Source organism: Leguminivora glycinivorella, chromosome 5 (genome assembly GCF_023078275.1).
Source record: "Leguminivora glycinivorella isolate SPB_JAAS2020 chromosome 5, LegGlyc_1.1, whole genome shotgun sequence".
Taxonomy (NCBI): Eukaryota; Metazoa; Arthropoda; class Insecta; order Lepidoptera; family Tortricidae; genus Leguminivora; species Leguminivora glycinivorella.
Window position 1 is genome coordinate 1,247,342 of NC_062975.1, and position 22,674 is coordinate 1,270,015.

At 38.4% G+C, this 22,674-nt stretch overlaps 2 protein-coding genes across 2 annotated transcripts in view; one reads left to right on the plus strand and one right to left on the minus strand.

The window, feature by feature from the left end:
- Positions 1 to 13,473, plus strand: part of LOC125226296 — a 38,988-nt gene extending 25,515 nt beyond the window's left edge. Inside the window, exons 2-5 of the mRNA XM_048130235.1 lie at positions 7,062 to 8,054; positions 8,166 to 8,253; positions 9,630 to 9,798; positions 12,672 to 13,473. Coding sequence (XP_047986192.1) covers positions 7,062 to 8,054; positions 8,166 to 8,253; positions 9,630 to 9,798; positions 12,672 to 12,831 — 1,410 coding nt within the window. The 3' untranslated portion in view covers positions 12,832 to 13,473. The remainder of the gene's footprint in view (positions 1 to 7,061; positions 8,055 to 8,165; positions 8,254 to 9,629; positions 9,799 to 12,671) is intronic.
- Positions 13,474 to 15,095: 1,622 nt separating this feature from the next.
- On the minus strand, positions 15,096 to 20,126 carry LOC125226376 (deoxyribose-phosphate aldolase). The gene is made up of 6 exons (XM_048130346.1): positions 19,946 to 20,126; positions 19,678 to 19,871; positions 18,041 to 18,200; positions 17,211 to 17,440; positions 16,566 to 16,712; positions 15,096 to 15,428 (listed from the first exon to the last, which is right to left on the minus strand). Exons 1-6 carry the CDS (start codon positions 19,968 to 19,970, stop codon positions 15,246 to 15,248), a joined length of 939 nt encoding a protein of 312 aa, XP_047986303.1. The 5' UTR covers positions 19,971 to 20,126; the 3' UTR covers positions 15,096 to 15,245.
- Positions 20,127 to 22,674: the final 2,548 nt, after the last annotated feature.

Sequence of the window (22,674 nt, forward strand, 5' to 3'; positions counted from 1 at the left end):
TGCCTGCGTTTTTTATTTCTGCTGGTAGTTTGTTGAAGACTCTAGGTCCTATGTGAGACATGATTTTAGACGACTTAGTCAGTTTGGTAGTATGAGTTTGGAGTTGATTTTTCGAGCCCTGTCTGGTGCGAGTGATTTTTTTGAACGGGTAAGAGTCCAAATTTTCATTGACGTGCTTTGCCACGTCGTAAATGTACTGAGAAGGCAGTGTGAGAATATTGTTCTTTTTGAATAGGTTTTGAGCCGGAGTACGAGGTGGAACGGAAGATATAATGCGGACAGCTCGCTTTTGCAGAATGAAGACGCGTCGCCATTCGGCTGCCGTAGCCCATAATTCTAAACCGTAACACATAACTGAGTGGAAAAGTGAGTAGTAACACGAACGGAGTTCTTTGGAGGGTAGGACTCGGGATAGTCGACCCAAGGCATAGCATGCACCAGATAGTTTACCACATAAATTATCTATGTGAGCGTCCCATTTGAGACCGAAATCCAGTGTGATGCCTAAAAATTTGCTGTGTTGTACCTGTGGTAGTGTAGTGCCATTAATGACAATGTTAATTCCTTTCCAGTAGTACAATAGTCTCAATTAAGTGTAATGATTACCTAGCCGGCGAAGTTATTAGACCGGCAAAACTGTCAGTGCAGGGTGCGTAGCCAAATGCACGAACGCTAACGATAATATCGTTATCGTAGCCAGCTATCCCTATCGCTCTTAAGGCAGGCATCCACTTATGTGTTTAGGCGGAGTTGAGTCGCGTCGAATCGAGAGCTCATACATTTGAATTTAGGGATGTACCGACTAGCCGACTATCCGGCCACTTTTGTAGTCGGCAATTAGTCGGCGACTAGTCGGCAAAAAAGGCCGATTAGTCGGCACTTCATAAGTGATAGAAAAACAGTACAACAATAAATCAACAGCTGATGTGGTTGTATTGTGTACCTATTTGTTATGCCTTTCTTAGTCAAAACAACAAATATCAGATATCACAAAAATAATGTCCTGCTTAGGACTACCAATTTCATAGGCAGGATTACTAATTCATTACCTACTACGCCAAACTGGTTGTTAAAAATGGAAAATCTATCTGAATACTTAATAGACATTTGAACTCGTAAAAAAATCATGAATAACGGACCAAAAACGACATTCAAAATGAGAATTTAGTTGAAAAACTGTTTTGCCGACTAGGCGACTAGTCGGCCGACTAATCGGCCACCCCAGCGCCGACTAGTCGGTAGTCGGCCTAGTCGGCCAAATCAATAGTCGGTACATCCCTAATTTGAATGCTATTCGACGCGTCGCTAATGGACGCAGTTTCATAAGAAATGCAGAAGGCGCATTAATGAGACTCGACTCGGCGAGCCTAGTGGACGAAAAGCTTTACGGATTGACGCGACAGAGCCAGATTGCGTTTTGATCGGCGTCTGACTGCGGATCAGATTCCAGGTTCGAATCCTGGCAGGATCGCCATGTACGGATGGCATTAGAGGAACAACATACTGATATTAGGAAAGGTACCTCACGATAAGGCAGGCGTTAAGGCAGTGCTTACGTACTAAATAAATAAATATTATAGGACATCATCATCATCATCATCATCTCGCTAGGCCTTTGTCCCTTTTACTTGGGGTCGGCCTTCCCCGCCCTTTTCTTCCATTCTGCACGATTGAGTGCAAGATCGGCGTCTATATTGTGGTCTTTCAGGTCTCGCTGAACCGTCGTCAGCCAGGTGGGCGTCTTCCTGGTCCTAGGACATTCTTACACAGATTGACTGAGTCCCACGGTAAGCTCAAGAAGGCCTGTCTTGTGGGTATATATATATACCCTAAATAAACCTTACGGAGACGTTTCCTTGCGTGTGCTCTAATGTGGCTGGCCAGGCCGAACTTGCTTTTAAATACTCGCTGGCACGTGTGGCAATAAAGTTCGCCAGCGGAGTTATACGTGTACACGTAGGAGGGCTTAGGTCTCTCTTTTCGTAATTGGCGCTTTTCATCTAAGGTTTTGAGGCGGTTATCCTCAAATGCCTTAACACTTTCGCAACTAAGAACCCGCCTGGTGGGCACTTGTAAACTTTGCTCAGATGCCGGAAAACCCGCTGGGCGGATTCTCGCCACAGAAACGGCGGTTATAAAATTACGACCGGTTTCTGACGTAGTGCGCCATTTTTCGTCTGGTAGTGAATGTGTTAACACTGTTATGGATGGTAGTTCGCCAAGATGACCTTTTCCCAGCAAGCTCCTTCCAACGCTCATGGTCGCGCCTTCGCTTACCCGTCGCGAACTCAGAGTAGAGAACAGCTTTTGGGATTCGAACCCGGGACCGCGGCGTAGCAGGCGGGGTCACTACCGACTCGGCCAGGCCGGTCGTCACTACTTACATACTACATCACAGCGTCAACGATTGTCATTTGGCTAGGCCGGCAGTCCCATTACATGGTATTATGCCATCTGTTATGTCCCAACTCGTGACCATCAAACACTTCCACTAGTTTTTGCTGCTTTTTTTGGTTCAGTGGCTATTTGAATAAACAAGTAAACATGCGTTGATGTGTTCGTGTTGTATTTTTTATAGCGTTGCGTGAATTTGTGTAGATTCATAATTGATTACACTTGTTTTTTTCAATGTACCACATTGATGCTGCCGACACTGAGAACGCCACATATGTGTGCGTTTCACGATAAAGGAGTGGGAATTAAAAATAATGGACTAATAGGTAGTCAATCCGTTCAAACGTTTGGTTTGTTTCAGTAGGTACTGAAACTACTTTGACATTTAGATACTTAGGTACTTACTTAACCCTAATTGGCAATATTGAATGTTCCCGAAAGATCGTGACATTCGTGACTTCGGTAAAAATTATTCAGTTAAAATACTTTTTTTTTGAGAAATATTTTTTTAACTATGGTCAATTCCAAAAACTGCAAAATACTGGACGTGTCCCTCTTTGCATTTTTGAAACAGAATTACTCTGTTTCTCCAGACAGATAAAATATCAAATCTTAAATTTAATAATTGGAGTTTAAAGATAAAGTAGCAGTAGTAATCACTTTTACGTTATTGTGAACAACAGTTTATGTACAATTTGTAGGAATAGAGATACAAAGGCGAGCTTATCCCTATAAGGGATCTCTTCCAGCTAACCTTGGAGTAGATGAGAGGATCGTTCCAGTAGGTAAAATAGACAAACTTAATACATAAACTAGTACAATAAAGGTCAAAAGTAATCCAAAATATTTGCTAACAATTAAATAAATTACATAAATACAAAATTACACTATACAATAAAATACCATACTAGAGTACATAAATAAAATACAAAATATATACCTAACCAATATATAAATATATCACAACATACATAATATATATATATATATAATTTTTTTTGTTGAAGTTATAATAGAGTATATTTAATGTGTAAAGCTAATTACATATATAAATATCGCAAGAGGTATATTATATATAAGTCATTTAGAAATAGGTTATAAAAATTACCATTGAAATATTTCACTCTTTTTCTTATAATAAATAGTAAAAGTTATATAATTGCGGTTTGAAGATAAGACGATTACTCCGCTAGTGGAAACTTGAAAGAAAGTTCCGTAACTAACCAAGTTCGCCGGAAGCCAAGTGTTATCATCATTTTAAAGAGGAGGTAGCTACTTCCTGAACAATTTTCATCAATCAATTACTACTTACTACTAAATTACTACGTATATATGCCTATTCAGTATGTTATTTCTGGGGTAGGTAATATACAAAATGGTCTAAATATATTGGAAGATATAATGTTAGTTGAAATACATATCATGTATGATTACTTGGTTACAATGGTACCACTACTAAGCAGTAGCGGCTGGTGAAAATTTCTGCTAGGCAACACCAAAGCAAAAATAAACCTACCTTTACATTAGCTATTTTACTACCTAGTAATCAATTTTAGGCAAGCCGGTGGGAATCGGCTTGTATGGACCAGCCGCTGCTGCTACTAAGAGAGCTGAAAGTAATAAATAAAGCAACTATCAAAAATAAGTTTAACTATGTGAGTATACCAATGTATAAAAAAAATGTAATGTATTCCAATGACTACCTTTTTAATAAGGAAATCTTAGACAAGAATATATTTATACATATATATAGTAAAATAACTAATTAAAGTTTAAAAAGTTCGGCTCGCATGCAGTTTTAAAATGCACTTTATGGAACCTGTTTGCCATATTTGCAATGCGACTACTATCAAACTAATAACTCGATATCTCGCACCACAAATTGGCGTATTACCATTTATTTTCAATTTCTATTCAAGAAGCAACGCGTCAATGCCCCTATCTTCCACCGTCACAACAAACCAAAAAACTCAGTTCAACCAGGCACCGAACGGGTCGAACCCATCCAAATGGAAGCAACAAAACCAACAGAACCTAGCCACCATCACAATTGCTTGCGATTCGTAAGCGTATCTCTATTGCTTTTGCCGGTCTAGCCAAAATGACAATCGTTGACGCTAGATGCCTGTCGATACGCAATCTGGCTCTGTCGTGCTAATATGGAAGAGTGATAAAGATAAATAGATAGATGCTTAACTATCTATATAGTTAAGCAAATATTGACACTAAAAAACGTCAAGGTTTAGGAAGACATGCGCTTTATGAAGACTACAGATTTAAGAAAATGGGATATAAGAAAATAGTATTTTTTGCTCCGAGATGAAGACAATGGGCCGGTGAGCCCTACATTTTTCGCCGCTTTTTTAGGTTCCGTAGTCAACTAGGAACCCCTATAGTTTCGCCATGTTTGTCTGTCCGTCCGTCCGTCCGCGGATATATAATCTCAGTGGTCGTTAGCACTAGAAAGCTGAAATTTGGTACATTATGTATATGTATATCAATCACGCCGACAAAATGGTAAAATAAAAAGTGGAAAAAAATGTTTTTCTCAAACATGCAATGAAATATTGTCTTTACGTTCCTTAAAATGGGCTGGGAAGTATCGTTTTTTGGGCGCAACAACTCGAGAGGACTGTAAAGGGATTTCATATTATTTTTCAGGCCTAGCCCTGCAAAGTAACTTTTTTTTTATAAAATATTGTCCTTTAGAGCATTTTTATTTTATTTCATTGTATGTTTGAGAAAAGCACTATACATACCTCGGCGTGAAAACGGATTCCCGGTCTCGTATCCCTATCCCCCCCCCCCCCCCCCCCCGGTATATACCCACTTGGCCGGAAATCCTCATTTTCCCGGCCTCTGATGTAATGTACTATTTGTTAGGGTACCTATACCCTCCCCTACATGTAAAGTGGGGACTGATTTTTTTTCCATTCCAACTCAATGAATAAGGGTTTACTAAAATCGTTTTTTGATAATATTAATATTTTTGGAAATAATCGCTCCTAAAGGAAAAAAAAAGTGTGTCCCCCCCCTCTAACTTTTGAACCATATGTCCACAAAAGTAGAACTTTATAAAGACTTTCAAGGAAAATTGTTTTCAACTTGATAAGTTTAGTAGTTTTTGAGAAAACGTTACACGGAACCTACGGAACCCTACACTGAGCGTGGCCCGACACGCTCTTGGCCGGTTTTTTTAGTGATTAGATTTGCTTGATCTATAGCTACGAAAATGATATTATCGTAGGCGTTTGTGCATTTGGCTACGTCCCCTCAAACTGCTTTTCGGTCGGTATCGTCAACGATTGTCACTTCGGCTAGGCAGTATAGTCCGTGCCGCTTGAATGCCTGCAATCGTCGCGTACATTTTTTGCCCTAGACTACTTTTTTCTCCGGTAGTGACATAGTTTCCTATAATTGATGATTACGTATCACGATGTAATAGAAATTGTCATATATTTTTTGTCTGATTACCTTTTGGGTTCGTTAAGCAATTGCAACCGTTTTCTTGTTGGTTTAATTATTTTGTATTCTATTTAGTTGGCATCCGGTGTTTTGTTGATACCTTACGAGAGCTTGTGCAATATTGATTGTGCCTATTAAGGTAAATAAAGCGGGTTAATCAAGTTTTATAGAACTTTTTTAATAAGAATGTTTGGTAACGCTTTTTACTACACTGTTTGTTACTTATTTCGTTATGTGTTCAATTATTTTAGGATTGGATTCTGAGTTGTATTCCGTCCTTCGTAAATCGATATGCATATTTTACACAGAACTTAATTTAGATAGAAGAAACAAATTCATATATTTGTATAGGGGCCGAGCGTGTCAAATTTTGTACTGAAGTTGATTCTTGCCTGTAATTTTAAATATGTCTCAGGCTCTTGATTGTTCATAATTTTTGTGTTGTTGCAATTGAATATCACGTAACGAGGCATTTTTTATGTTTTGGTTGACTTCAACTTACAAAAATTGACGCCCGAAAGCTGCAAGTAAAGACGGACAACTCAGTGGATTTCACTGAGTTCATTTGACACGCTAAGTAGATACGTTTGCTTGATCTATGGTATATATGACATCTGTGATATTTTATAAGAATTTGGTATAAAGAATATTAACTCATAAAAATATATCAATCAATCAATCAATCAATTTATTTGTTAAACATAGGTACAGTACATAGTTGTTACAAAATAATTTCTTAGTATCACTATGTTTTACCAACATTAGGTATACAAATTCATTGGTGGTTGTGAAGTACATTAAATACTTAATAAATATAAGTAACATGCAAATATCAGTAATCAGTAATTCTTTAACAAATGCAAATATTTTCTATTAACCATAACATATTCCAGTTCAACATTATATAATTAAGAATTGTAATTAATAATAATACTCAAATACTCGTGTTGTCTCTTTTATATTCTTCGATTGAATAGTATGCTTTGTGTGATAAGAACGTAAATAGTCGTTTCTTAAAGAGTTCGATGTTGTCTATGTTTAAGATACTATTGGGTAAAATATTATAAATTTGTGATGCCATTCCAAAAATACTTTTAGATAACAATGCCGTTTTAGTTGATATGGTGTTTGCAATCTTTCCTTGTTGGCGTACACGTCAGTTAAATGTATGTAAGAATAATGTTTTTTTTTCATTGTTTCAGATTTGGCTGCTTATAGCCTACGCAGCAACAATCAAAGTGCCCGTGGACTATCAAGAAACCACCACTTTGATAGTCAACGACACCAGTCCAACCCCAGACGCGCCCATTTACTATGAATCAGAATCAGATGAGCCTAAGATTGACAGTTATCTCATACCGCCCAACACGCATAGCGCGGAGGACAAGCAAGATGTAATCCCTACGTACCTCCTTCCTCCCACACAAGACAAGCAGGAAGACTTCTATGTCGTCCCCACTGATGGAACACAGTCGGACTGGTACCCTATACAATCAGACCCGCAAAATAACCCTGCCATATTACCACAGTCTTTACCTCAAATCCATCCTAGCGTTTTACCTGAACTCCCTCCGAGCCAGGGCTTTGTGTTACCACATGCTCAGCAAGACGATATCCCAATATTTATGGTAGGTGAAAACCATCCGCGATTTGAGCATGCTAGGAAAGGAAAAGCACAGCAGCTACAAAACCAAGAGATACATGTGCCGTCCAGACATCTAGAGCCTCCAGCGGAAGATGCAGAAAATCACTTCATCCTGCCTACTCCCTCCGCGGAATTGGAATTGCCATATCAAGAACAGCAGCAACAGTTCGTCGCTCCGTCAGAGGAGGTGTACGAGCTGCCTATCAAGGGACCTAATCATAACTTTAATCCGAAGAACAAGCCTATAAAACTCCGCCTGGAGCCGGCTAAGCCGACCCTATCGTTGCATCTCACGCCGCCAAAGCCCCTCAACAAAAATCCCACAAGATTGTATCCAAAAAAATATCCAGGAGGATTCAAGCCCGTCCCGATTCCTTTAACTCAGTTTGCCGAGGATTCTGCAGCCGAAGTCCCCAAAGCGAAGCCCGCGAAACCGTTTAATCCCGTCGCAGATCCCGAATCTGAATATTCGACACCGAGCGATAAGGATACTTACCTGTACGAGAAACTCAAGCAGAAGCGCAAATTGAGGAAGGAAAAAGCCGCAAAGGTGATTTTTCATTTTGGTATAATAATAATGTTGTCTCTGTAAACACCGCAACACCGCGGAATTCAAGGAAACGGGACTCGGTAAACCTGATCTGTTATTTTTCGGTTTCAGCAACAACTTCCGCCCTTACAAGAGCCGGCAAATGGCCCAGGAGTGTCGGAGCAAGAAACTTCCGAGACACACTTTAGGTACCCTGGACGTAAGTACATACTTCTAAACGTTCTTCGGGTTAAGTAGGTATAATTTTTTAGCAATCAATAATGAAAAATATACAAGATCACAGTTAAAGTTTGAATAAAATAAGTCCAAGTATTGTAGTAATGCAATGGTTACCTAATATGTAATTATTTTATTGTTAATTTATACAGTTCCGGGGATTGCATACCAGCACTACTTATATTACATTTATAAAAATGGTGTAAGAATTTATACAATTGATTTCATCCATGAAAAATATTTTATTTTGTTCAATAACCACGTTCAGCAACACGAAATACAGGCATATTTCCGCAATTGTATGTAACATTTTCATGATAATAAGTTATTAATATAATATTTTAACACTTGAACACCGAATTATAAATTAAAATAGATATCATACACGAAAGAAAAAACGACAAGGCCCACTGGTGGCAGAGCCGGGAAAAATATTCAATAAAAATAATTTGGCTTGTTCCCTAGTTGTACTTGAACACCGATTAAAAATAATCGTGTAAAAATAACCTGATAGATTGCTGCTTAAATTTGTAGGTAAAGGAACAATTTTGTCGCGAAAAGAGCGTAAAGAAACATTTTTCTTGTGTACCTATGCACAAAAGTTTAAAAAGATTATTTTTTTCTACAACACGATTTTACAGAATATGATCCCGTTAAAAACACCTCCATTATTTTTGATAACCTTGTTTGACCGAATTTTCGACTGCGCTAGTTCTAATATAGGTCAAACAATAGTGCTTCGTCCCCATCTAATGGTAATTTAATCGCTTGTGTAATTACCGCAGGTATATTTGATATCAAGAGATGGTTTAAACCATGAACATATTACAATGGGGTAAATATAAGGTAGTTTGATTTATACAACGTCGAACTATACGATAGTAAGTTTACAATTGCCCAATTTAAGAAAGAAGTTATAGCAAGATAAGTTATAGCTAGTAAGTCAGGTCTGCAGTTAGGATATTTTTTAATAGAACAGTAAGTTCTTATTTTTGAGAAAATAGCAACCACACCAGTAATTTTGCTGTCCTGCAAGGCTTTTATAACAAATACACCTGTGGAAACAAAAATAAATAATTACTCTTACCAGAATTTAATCCCAGACTAGCTTTGTACCACCGACCAACTAAGCTAGTAAAATGTTACATACAGTTGTCTACTTGTCTCTATTCAAGATTCACGCTCATATTCGGCGTGCAGCGGGGCGGGGCCCGCGGCGTGCATGTCAAACAATTGAAGCTCATACAAGTGTACTGAGTGGACGCTTCATAGATTTTGTAGGCACGCTCGCCCGCCCCGCACCGAGCGTCCACTTAGGCTTTAAGAATGATGCAGCAATGATGAACACTATGGTTTCAGGCAACGTGTACCCCGCGCCGCTCCGGCAAGCGCCGCCGACGCCGCCGCCGCGGCCGCTGTCCGGCGCCGCGCCGTCCGCGCCGCCGCCGGCCGGCGACCGGACCGAGTTCCGCATGCACGGCATGAAGGGCCCGCACAGCTACCAGTTCGGCTACGACACTGGCAAGGGGTGAGTGAAGTGAAGAAAAAGAAGAAAGTACCTACTTCAAACTTAATTGTACCTACTTAATCCCATCACTAGAAGATCGTCCTGCTTGCACGGTATAACAATCGATATACTAGTAGTATATGTATAGCTATAAATTAGAGATGGGCCGAATACGGACTTTGCCGAATACGAATATTCGGCCGAACATTCGGTTCAGCTGTTACCGAACCGAACATTCGGCCGAATATTCGGTTCCGCCACTTCCGCCATATTTTAAATCCTGGCTTAGAGTTAAACACTTTTCAATGATTGGTAATGGGTACCAAGGCTCTTAATGTTCCAATAATTTAGTGCACAAGAAAATTTTGGTTTTTGTTTCTTAAGCTACGTTATTATTACTTGTTTACATAATTATTGTAGGATTTGTAGGTACTTATATTTTAACGCATTTTATCTCCCTTTCGTGTTCCCTTAGAATGCTGAAATAGGATGTCATTATCCGATGAAAAACGAAATAACTTACGCTATTTATTTACTTTTCACCACACCAACTAGTAAAGATCAATTTTGCTATTCGAAAACGGATAGCAAAATTGTATTTTATCCACAAGAGTGCAAAGTAATTTCATACAAATTTTAACTTGATGCCTTGAGCTGGCTATTAGAATTTACCTACAAATCATTATTTTGAATCATAAATATTGAATAGATTGCTGGATTTGATTTACTTTGATGTTTTGTAGTCAGTATTTTGTTCGTGTTCGTGTGGTGAAAATTTTTGTGTTTCACTCGGTGGCAAAGTTTGTTTAACCTACGTGCCTTGAAACCCTCGCAACGCTCAAGATTCCACTTTTTGAACCACTCGCTATGCTCGTGGTTCAATATTGGAATCTTTCGCTTGCTCGGGTATCAATATTGGCACGTGCGGTTAAACAACAACTTTGCCCCCTTGTAAAACAAATAACTATTGTTTATTCGGTAAATATTCGGCAATGTAACCGAACTATTCGGCCGAATACGAACATTGAAAAACTTGCCGAATATGCCGAATACCGAATATTTACCGAATATTCGGCCCATCTCTACTATAAATGTTGGTATGTACCTACAAATTCATGACGCAAAGAGGTACCTATACGAAATTCGTCGCGAATTCATCTCTGAAATATATATCAAGAAAAAAGTAAGTCCTCGCAATGCTGATGGATTGTTCAGATAGATTACTTCAAAAGAAACTGTTTCCATTCCCTTCAATAACTCCGGTCTAGCTTAGACTAGACGCTAGCAAGTAGCTGTCACATCACACGCTTTGTGCGCCCTTCAAAGGTTTACAAGGACTATATTGTCAGATTGATGTTTCTTTATTTATAAGTTGTCTGTTTTTGATTTGGGTTGTCCCGGTCTTCAGTATTGAAGAAAGTTTTCTAAGCTACAAGTTAAACTGGTTAACATTTATTTAGTCCTAGGTTTCAAAGGAACTAATAAGGAACATAAAAAATAACTCATTACGTATAGATTTCGACCTTTTTTGAAAAAAAAAGTCATATTTCTCGCGTTATCCTAGCGTTTTAACTAATCCCAGGAATAGGTGTAGGGATTGGACTTTACGAAAGCGACGGCTACCTGACCTTTCAGCCCAGAGAGAAAAACTAATTGGTATTATTTCGGTTACCCTACGTTACTTTTCTTCAGCGAAAACGCACATACTACCTACTAGGTCACAAGCGCTCTGTTGGTAGCATATTATGTAGCTAGAGGTATACATACTCTCGGGTTATTTTGTTCAACCACGTACTTTCGAACGCAGTAGGTACCTTTCGCGTCGCCGCTGCTACCGGAGAGTAACTACTGAGTCGTCCTTATACTATGACAAGGGTTTATTTCACTCAATTAACGAAACACTATTAAACCTACCATTTTGAGTCTCGGCTCGCGTGATGACGGCGATAAAGATGGGACAGATAGACAAGTTTGTGTAAATCATGGCTTTTGTCTATGCCTGACGTGAAATTAAGTTTGAGGTCGCGATTCATCACGCGCGGCAATTATTATGATAACAAGGATAATCATTGACTTTGTAATTATAGTTTCATCATCATCATTGGCCACGACATCTTAGCAGATGATTGTTGCAGTGATTTTATTGTGTGGTGCCGGTACATCGTCTTTGGTAGCTTAGTAGTCCGATGATTATAGTTTACATTGAGTATAATGAGGTATGATAATTACCTAGTAGAGTGCGACTTGGACAAGTAGTAGGTATGATTATTACAATAAGGGGAGCTTTCTCGAGATTATACCTATATTGTATGTAAAATTGTAAAATAAGGATACTTAGCTTCAAGCACCGAATCGTCACTTTTTTTGTCAGCACTACTTCACTCGACCTAAAACTAGATGGATAACTACACACACGGACTTCCGGTTGGGACGCCATCATAGCGGTTTCGTGTCGTGAATAATTTATTTTTCTTTTACTCATTAATGTTGTTTAAAGTGTAATATTGATAGCGTATTATGCAGTAAACTAATGGTGTAGTGAGAAGCTGATGAAGAATTGTTCTCGAAACGCGTTTAGCCTCTTTTTTGTCGTAAACGGCCGGTAGTCCACGTGCTCTTGTAAAATCTAGCTATCAATTTACAAGTGCTAAGTCACCGTACAATGTCGTACTTACCGTACAAAAATTACTAATATTAGCTCATATCACCTTGACACTGGCGAAATAGTCCCAATGGACTGAAGCCATTTAATTTTAAAAACTGAACTGAACTACACACACCACTGCTGTTTTACATGCACCTGAGCTACGCGAGTTTTACCCCTTTTTACTATGGCTACACTCATTTTCACAAATAATATTACAACAACCATAACAAAACCCTCTTTGTTTCAGTAAAAACCGCCAATTCCGCTTCGAAGAGCGCGACAACGACGGGCACGTGCGCGGGCACTACGGGTACGTGGACAAGCACGGCAAGCTTCGCGTCGTCAACTATGACGCGGATCCCAAGCTCGGCTTCCGCGCAGAGGCCCCTGTGGAGTCTGAACCGTGATTTCATAACGGTGTACCTTTAGAAACCACAATTAGATTTAAAATAACAACCAAAAATGGCTGAATGTCACACTGACACAAGCCATTGTCATTGCTGTTAAGACGGCTAGCTGCGCGTCGTCCCCAAGATTCCAAGCTTGGCTTTCGCGCTGAGGCTCCTGTTGAGAGCGAGGCGTGATTTTATAATGATGTACCTTTAGAAACCATAATCATCTTCCAAAATACTAGTTAAGATGGCTGAATGTCATAGTGACACAAGTCATTGTTGTTAAAACTTTCCTCTTTACAACGACGGGCACTACGGCTACGTGGACAAGCACGGCAAGCTTGGCGTCGTCAACTATGACGCGGATCCCAAGCTCGGCTTCCGCGAAGAGGCCTCTGTGGAGTCTGAACCCTGATTTTATAACGGTGTACCTTTAGAAACCACAATTATATTTAAAATAACTACCAAAAATGGCTGAATGTCACACTGCCACAAGCCATTGTCATTGCTGTTAAAACGGCTAGCTGCGCGTCGTCCCCAAGATTCCAAGCTTGGCTTTCGCGCTGAGGTTCCTGTTGAGAGCGAGGCGTGATTTTATAATGATGTACCTTTAGAAACCATAATCATCTTCCAAAATACTAGTTAAGATGGCTGAATGTCATAGTGACACAAGTCTTCATCAAGTCTTTTCATCTTTACAACGACGAGCACGTGCACAACGACTATGTCTGTCGACATATTCGTAGTGCCGCAGCCGTAGAACACGTCAGTAAAAATGCAATAAAAATGGGTCGGTGTGTTGATGTTGGTAAAACGTGTCACTACAATTTATGAAAGTTAAGGACTTCGCTAAAATATTAATCAAGTTGAATCAACGCTATAAATAGATGGGCCAATTTTTTTCAAAGTTGTCCACCCCACTTTTTTTTTGGATTTGGAACGGTGCCTTTTGATGGGTTAAGATTGTTTTTCCACTCAGAATCGTCGAGCTCAAAGTTTTTCAATCCTAATATTTGGAATTTTTTATGTGTTTTCCACCCAGACGAGCTCTTTCAATCCTAATAGGAGAGAAAAGTGTCCCAAGGTTTTTTCCCATTCCGTTACCATTTTTTCATACATTTTGTATGGCGGTAACGGAATGGCTCTCAAAATGGCTCAGATACGGGGCACAGAAGTTGTATGTTTGAAGCAGTCGTCACCGTAACCTATGGACGCCTGCAACACATATCTTTTGCTTTTTTTTGTATGACCCTAGTCCATACTGTCGTATATTTTTAGTACCTACACTTTTTTTGGGTACGAAGTTGTTGGGGTTAATTTGGCATGGGAAAGTATACTGATTGCATGAAATAATTTATAGTATTGTAACGTATACCCGTGCGTTTAGCAGTATATTAAACTTCAATGTGATTTATAATTTAATTTTTGATTATAAATTATGTTTAGATTATTGTGTAAGTTTAACATACCTCCCGTTATAGTGTTAAGGTATTGGTGTCATATTGTAATAAATAATGTAGAGTAGTATTATCTTATGATAGGTGTTGATAGATAGGCGTTTCGTTATTTTATAATTTTGTAAAACCACAAATAAAATAAAATGTATGTTGACAGAGTGTTTTATTTTGTAACTTTGCCTGAAGTCCAATAAAAAAAGTCTAACAACGATCCTCTTTAACCAAAAATGTTGTGCCGCAGATATCAAAATATCTAAAACAACGATCCTCTTTAATGAAATGAAATGAAAATGAAAAATTTTTGTGTAGGCCGCAGATATCAAAATATCTAAACACCAGTTTGCCCGCCCGATTGGCAAGGCGTTGCGCGTTGTTTCCATACAACCTAACTTTAACAGGTGGCATAACTATCTATGTCTTTACATTTCGATTATTGATTGAACTCCACAGCTGCTAAGATGGTTAAAGATATCAATTAGAGCGCTGCACGCTCCAATACGGACTAGTTTAGGATCCAACCACTCGGGTCCAAGCTCAGTGTATTTTTTTATACACTAGTACTAACTAGAGATGCACCGAATATTCGGTTACTATTCGGTATCTAGCCTATTCGGCCCTTATTTTAATATTCGGCTGGATACCGGATAGTGACGTACTATCCGGCCGGATACCGAATGTGCTATTTTTGATTGAATGATTTTGGGGTAAACAAATTAAATGTAAAAAAAAACATTTACGGTTATAATACTTATAATCATAGCCCTTTATTATTAAAAAAATAAACATTTACTTAGCTAATACCTGCTTAAATTGTAGGTAAAATTCTGCTGTCTGTATATTCGGCGGCCGGATGCCGAATATTCGGCCGATGGTTGGGCCGAATATTCGGTATCCGGTATCCGGCCAAACAACTATTCGTTGCATCTCTAGTACTAACCAGTAGTACGGAATGACTTTAAGCTTAACTATTGTTCATTGTTTAAACTCCACAGCGTTATTGTTGAGATGGTTGACGATATCGTCTAGAACGCTGGAGGCTCCAATGCGGAATAGTTTAGGGTCCAACCACTCGGGTCCCAGCTCGGTGTAAACTAGTACTAACCAGTTGACCGCGTCGCGGCCTGTCTTGATACCGCCTGCTGGCTTTAGGCCCACCTGGAGAGAGAGAGATATCTTGTGAGATTTGACATCTGTCAAAGCTTAGGAAGAACTGTCGAGTTTAAGACCGCGAGAGACGAAAAGCAAAAAAGACCCGTGCATCTTCCTTCGGTCGTGTTTTATTATAATCTATCGCCACTCATTTCGAATTCCCTCTTCGTACGTTTATCGTACGACGTTCTACAGTACATATGGCCATTTAATTTTTTGACATATTTGACATATTTGTGTAATGTACGTAACTAGTACGTGTGTCGTTACGTAACTAGTGCGGTAATATAAGTACCGCCATAAAGCATAGTTAACATAGTATTGGCACGCGTTTAGCGACGAATAAAAAAAATATATTTAAAAATTAAAAAAAACTGATAATCACATCTTAATTTTAATACGTTGATAACTCTATATTAGAAATTTGGTTGATCTAACTTTTTGCGTTTGTAAGTTATTGATGATGGACGTTGACCGGCGAAAATGCACTGTGAACAAATACGTGAAAAATCCCCTTGGTCTGGGTCAATGATTGCTAAATTGTTGAATTTCCAGAAAACTACTAGGCAATAATTATTGCCCACATCATTATTTCATTAAAGGACAATTAAATAATAGTGGCAAAATAATTCAAAATATCCACTCCTTGCGGTCCACACGGAATCAATAGACAAAAAAGATGGATGAAAATCTTGTTCAGAGGATGATGAATACTATTTTCAGAAAAGTCCGTAATTTTGTGCATAAACATACTGAATGATTGAAATATATGTGACACGCTATAAATTAATAAACGATCTTTTATATTCTGCAATAAAAAATATTGTTTACTTTTTTCTTTTCATTTAAAAATTAAATTCCTCCCATCGCGTACCAATTCTAAATTAACTATGCTTTATGTACTGTAATAGTACATTACGATACAAGTGCATGTGGAAAAAAGGAATTTCGAACATGGCCGAAGGAAGTGTTTAAAATCGAGACGAGTTATACGAATTTCCTTTTCGCACGTGTATGATACGACATTTTTTAGTACAGATGGCCGAACTGACAAGAAATGAACCACTTCTCGTACTAATGCGTAAAAAAACACCATCTTTACTGTATTTGTAATCTGGTTAGACATCTGTGGGTTAGACGTACCTTGTGTCCCGTCATCTGGTAGAACTTCCTTATGGCCCTGCACATGACGAGCCCCACTGGTAGCGTCGCGTTCACCGCCTCCTTGCCCGTGGAGGTCTTTATGAAGTCCGCTCCGGCCATCATGGATACCATTGACGCTTTGTACACCTGGATAATGTAGAGTTTTACTACTACATATTTATGAAAGCCAAAAACTATATTCCTTCTTTTTTCTTATGAATAAAATCATTTATAGTAAGGTATGTCTATTATTTTTACTAATTGTCGTAGGCACATGTGTCTTAAAGGTATACCATAGATCAAGCAAACATATCTACTTAGCATGTCAAATGAACTCAGTAAAATCGCAACGTGCAGCTTTCCGGCGTCAATTTTTGTGAGTTGAAGTCAACAAAAACATTAAAAAGTGCGGTTCCAGAGGAATTTCCTCCCGCGAACGCTCTGGCTGTGGAATGAGTTCCCTGCCGAGGTATTCCCGATGAACTACAGTATGGGGTTCTTCGAAAAAGCAGTGTACAAGGTTTCTAATGGGTCGGCAACGCCTGTTGCAGGCGTCCATAGGTTGCGGTGACCACTTTCCATCAGGCGGGCCGTATACCTGTTTGCCACCGACGTGGTATAAAAAAAAATGAATACATTACTAACATTTTCATAAGTCCCAAGTTCTCCCACGCCAAGTATGACCTTAAGGTGTGCCGTCCCACATTCCCTCCGCATCTGAGCCACCTCATCATACAGGATGTCCCACTTTCCAGTGAGTACGAGACTACGGTCCAGGACTACATCAATTTCAGTCGCTCCGTCATCTACAGCTTTTCGGATTTCGAGAAGTCTTGGTTGAAGGGGGTATAAGCCAGATGGGAAACCGGTAGCAACTGGAAAAATAAATATTTCAAATGTTAAGGTAGTATTTTGGAATATTTTGTTCTTAAATAATAAACATGTCATAATTTTCGTTTTCTTTCAACCCCTTATTTGCCAAGAGTGGCACTGAAACTTTAGTAGTTTCACGTGCTCTGCTTACCCCATTATGGGATACGGGCGTGATTGTATGTATGTATGTAAATAATAAACAAAACATTAGATGTTTTCCTACCTAGTTACGAGTAGTTAATTCCGTTAAACCTAATAGCAAATAAAACATTACTTTCTTAATAAGAACTTGGGTAAATATATACAGCTATGCCCCTAGAAAGTAGCACTATACAGGACTGCCCAGCAATTCTTTAGTACATCCAACTCAAGAGTTAACTCTTTAACCAGCATAGTTTGAATTATAAGACCAACAATATACAACTCATTTCGCTGAAGTCTGAGAAGTAAGACAAAACTGTGTAACTTTGTGCTGGTTGATGATAGAAATATGCCCCAGTGACACATTGTAAATGGTAAAAGCAGTGTAATTTGGTAAAGAAATGATTAAATTTTTTTTTTATACAACATGCAAACTTTCATGGATAATATATGGTACATACCCGAAGCCACTTGTATTTCATCTGTCAAACCCATACGCTTGAGAGTGCTGTATGCATCAGCAACCCTGCTCGGGTAAACACACACTGCAGCGGTGCGCACCTTTTCATCCTCACTGAGACCTAAATCGCTAAGTAATTTCGCTGGTAAGGGCTCCGCAGCCTAGAACAAATATTAAACAAATTATTATTATTTTTACATACATACAGTCAAGTGCAAAAATACGTATCGATTTTATCCGCTCAAAAATATGTACCGAGACCTTATTCCGTCGACATAAAGTGCTATGGGACATATTTTTGATAAGTTGTATGCACCCATATTTTTACACTTGACTGTACATACAATCACGCCTTTATCCCATAAAGGGGTAAGCAGAGCACATGAAACTACTAAAGCTTCAGTGCCACTCTTGGCAAATAAGGGGTTGAAAGAAAACGAAACTGTGACATTGCAGTGACAGGTTGCCAGCCTCTCGCCTACGCCACAATTATTATTATTTTTTATTATTTAATAAGCAGGTAGGCAGTTAAAGAACTGATATAGCCTGTATCCAGTGATCATTGTGACAGTAATCATAGCCGAGTTGTAGATGTGATGTGCTTGTCTAGTCTATTTTTAAACTGATTCACATTTTGTGCTGAGACCACGTCTTCTGGGAGTTTTTACCAAGATCTCACTACTCGATTGCTCAGAAAGTGTTTATAAGGGTTACTGTGAGATCTATCACTCTCTAGCTTTAAGTGGTGACCTCTCAGACAAGTGTTGTTATTACGCTTGAACATCTCTTGAAATTATTGTCTTTGAATGTATTGTCTTGAAAAAATTATAAGTACTTTTAATATTGTGATTGTAATTTTTGTTTAAATGGCAATAGGCCATAATCTCATCACCCACACCTGATGGGAAATGTGGACAGGGCATGAGATAGACTTCACCAGTGTAATACTGTTAGCCTGTGTGTACTCTTGCTTTAAAGATACAGAGGCCACATTTCTCAGGGATTAACAATTAATAAAAACATATATTTCTAAAGTCACAGTTTTGTTTTCTTTCAACCCCTTATTTGCCAAGAGTGGCACTGAAACTTGAGTGGTTTCATGTGCTCTGCCTACCCTTTCATGGGATACAGGGGTGATTGTATGTATGTATGTATATTTTTAAAGTTTTTTGAGTTTATTTTACAAGAAGTCTACAGCTATAAGTGTAAAAAAAAGTTTATGGCGTCTGTAAGTGAGTCACGATCAAATATCTGTGCTCATCACACAAATAAATGCCCTTACTGGGATTCAAACCCGGGACCAAGGCGTAGCAGGCAGGGTCACTGCGCACTAGGCTGGACCGGTCATCACTATAAGTGTAAGAATTGTTTTATGGCTGTAAGGGACTTTAATGGACTTTCACCTGTATTAAAAACTAAACAGTTTACACACATTATCATCATTATCTAGGTACCCTAGGGACCTTATTGTCTGGCGCTTACAGTATTATGAGCTATGTTAGTATACAAATACGACGCCGCGGGACGTAAGCGCCCTAAGGTAAGGTCCCTTTACCCAGATAAGGCCACACATTACTCCAAAGAAAGTAATAAACTAGATTAAAATATTAGCACAAAACTAATTTATTTAGTACAAACCTTAACACAGAGCCTTGTAACATTAGATGCAGTGTCGTCGCCAGATAAAGTAGTCAGGTCAATAACGGTGATGGCTTTCAGCAACCAAGCATTCAAGTTCTCAACACTCGTCACCGGATTCTGAGCTAATATTGTTTTAACTTGAGCATCTACGCGATTTTTATTTATATGGATGTTTTTGTACATTGAAGGGTCTGAAATACAAATACATTGAATATTATTTCATAATCACAACCAGAAATATTGATAAAGTTACTTTGAAACTTACCAAAACTTTGCACTACTTGAACCATTATTGTAACTTTGTGGCTAAGCAATTGACCGACTAAAACTTAGAATGGTTGATGTTCTGTAATCGATGAAGTAACAAATAACAGTTTTAGTGATAAAGTTATCAATTTAGTGATAAGAATACAAAAAGTCTCGACGGAAACAAAGATACGACTACTAACGACCAATATTTATCTCTGAACTGTCAGACTGTCACTAGTGTCACTTATGTCACTGTCAATTAAACAAAACGTTCCAAAACGACATGCTAATTCCCTTTTTACTACGATTAAAATCGTTGTACGGAATCGTTGAATAATTTTTGTATTAGGTATACTAAAAACACACCCACTTTGTTGGTAAAATAAGACGGGAATTTCATATTTAAGTTTCACATCTTTTTCTACTAATAAAATGTGTGTAGGTATATGTATGTATACATGGCTTATACCAATAGACGGTCACGCCAATCTTGGCACTAAAGAAAGCGGCAAATTTCAAAAAGTAATGGCGGAGGTGTATCGTCCCATATATACAATTTTAATATGGCGTATTTTTTAGTGATAGGATTTGTTTGTTCTATAATATTTAGTATACACTTTCCTATGAAATTTTAACAGGATTACTGGCCAGTTTGCAAGAGACAGTTCAAGAAGAAAACATAATACGTCAGTCACTTAACTTGTTTGCTCTTCTATCTCTTGCGATATCCATCCGTTTCGGCAAGGTCTCGGCTTTCAGTTTTCAGCAGACTCCGACCAGTCGTTGAGGTACGCGCCCAGTTCCAGTTGTCTAGTCTGCTCATCACATCTCTACCTGAGGCCTGCCAACCTGCAGCAGAGGGTAAGTTATTCTTCATAACATGAACTAATGTATAAGTATAGACACAAACGGGTCGGAAGCGATAATAGTTATTTGTTTTTCAGTACAGATGGTGTTTTTTTTACGCACTAAGTAGTGCGAGAAGTGGTTCATTATATAACAGGTCGAAACTTCGGAAGCTCATCTGTACTGAAAAACGTCGTACGATACACGTGCGAAAAGGAAATTCGCAACTCGTGTCGATTTAAAACACTCCCTTCGGTCGTGTTTTAATTTATCGCCACTCGTTTCGATCTTCCTTTTTTACGCACTTGTATCGTAATGTACTATTAAAAGGGGGCAAAGTTGTTGTTTAACCGCATTGATAATTTTGCTATTTATTTTCGGATGGCAAAGAGAGCCTTTAACAGTAGGTGTTGTGAAAAATAACATTTTTGATCAAGTGAGACCCGTGAGTGGACCAGTGTGTGTCTTTAAAAATGTGTAAGTACCTACAAAACGCGAGAACTTAAAGTGTTCTATCAACAACTAATCTATTAACATGATTGTTCAAAAACGAATTAGTAAGTTGTCATTTGTGTGAACAGTAATTTTATTAAAAAAAAATGCTATCCTAAAACGACTGGTTGAATATCATTCTAAATGATTAATTAAAATCATAAATATTTAACCAATTGTGTGATCAATTATATTACAATCACAATATTAAGATTACTTTCTGATTGATCGTTGTAGACAGGATTCGGTACTTTAATAATCGAATAAAATCAAACTAAGTACCTACCTAAATCTAAAGATTGCCCTCGGTCAACATTTAAAACGGAAACGTGCGGGACGAAGCAAATGTTTGCAAAGACGGAACATACTCCCTTGATTAAGTAAATGCAAACACAGACTCCATAGGTTACCAATAGGTTATAGGTAGATGCGGGCTTGGTTTCCGCAGCTCGAAGTCTTAAATTTGCACCTATTTTTAACCGACTTCAAAAAAGGAGGAGGTCCTCAATTCGACTGAATGTTTTTTTTTTTTTTTTTTTTTTTTTTTTTTTTTTTTTTTTTTTTTTTGTATGTATGTTATTCGATATCTCCGAGAATCGTGGACCGATTTTCAAAATTTTTTTTTTGATCGAACCGGTATAACCCCGAGATGGTCCCATTGGCACCAAGTCAGGGTCTGATGATGGGATCCTGGAGAAATCGAGGGAACTCTTCAAATGTTATAGGCACATGTAATGTTTTTAGTCTATTTTTCAAAGGTACACCAGTATTTATGTCTGATGGTAATAATTTTATGTCGCTGAGCTGATGATGGAAGGTCAACTCCTCAATGGTTAGGAGTTAAAGGATAATTCTTTCACTACTGTACATGTATTTGGACTGATACATATAATATCACTAGGAACCACTAAAAATCAACAAATAAATAAACTTTTTAACAAAAAATAAAACCGCCTTCAAAAATAAGCGCGTTACAAAACACGGAGAAACTAAAAAGCCAAAAATAATAAACCTTTCAATTCAGATTTCTTATCGTATTGCAATAAGCTAAACATCCAAATTATAAACAAATCAATTATTTTTGGAGTCGGTACCAGCCTGCGTATGGTTGGGTGGGGCAAACAGGCAATAGCAAGGCGACGAACAGGTCTGGTACCGACTACAAAAATAATTGATTTGTTTATAATTTGGATGTTTAGCTTATTGCAATACGATAAGAAATCTGAATTGAAAGGTTTATTATTTTTGGCTTTTTAGTTTCTCCGTGTTTTGTAACGCGCTTATTTTTGCGTAATGGGGTGCCGGCACTATCCTTGCCAACCCAACTCTACCAGAAAGTTTAAGACACCCCGGTGACCCGAGACTCCATGGGCAACCTTATAACGTGCATAAAGCTTAGACCGGACC

Excerpts from the sequence above, each read along its gene's own strand:
- LOC125226376 (XM_048130346.1), bottom strand. The coding sequence starts at position 19,970 with ATGGTTCAAGTAGTGCAAAGTTTTG. Across the intron at positions 17,441-18,040 it reads TGAAATACAAGTGGCTTCGG|TTGCTACCGGTTTCCCATCT; the intron begins GTATGTACCATA and ends TTATTTTTCCAG. Across the intron at positions 16,713-17,210 it reads AACTTGGGACTTATGAAAAT|GTGTACAAAGCGTCAATGGT; the intron begins GTTAGTAATGTA and ends TACATTATCCAG.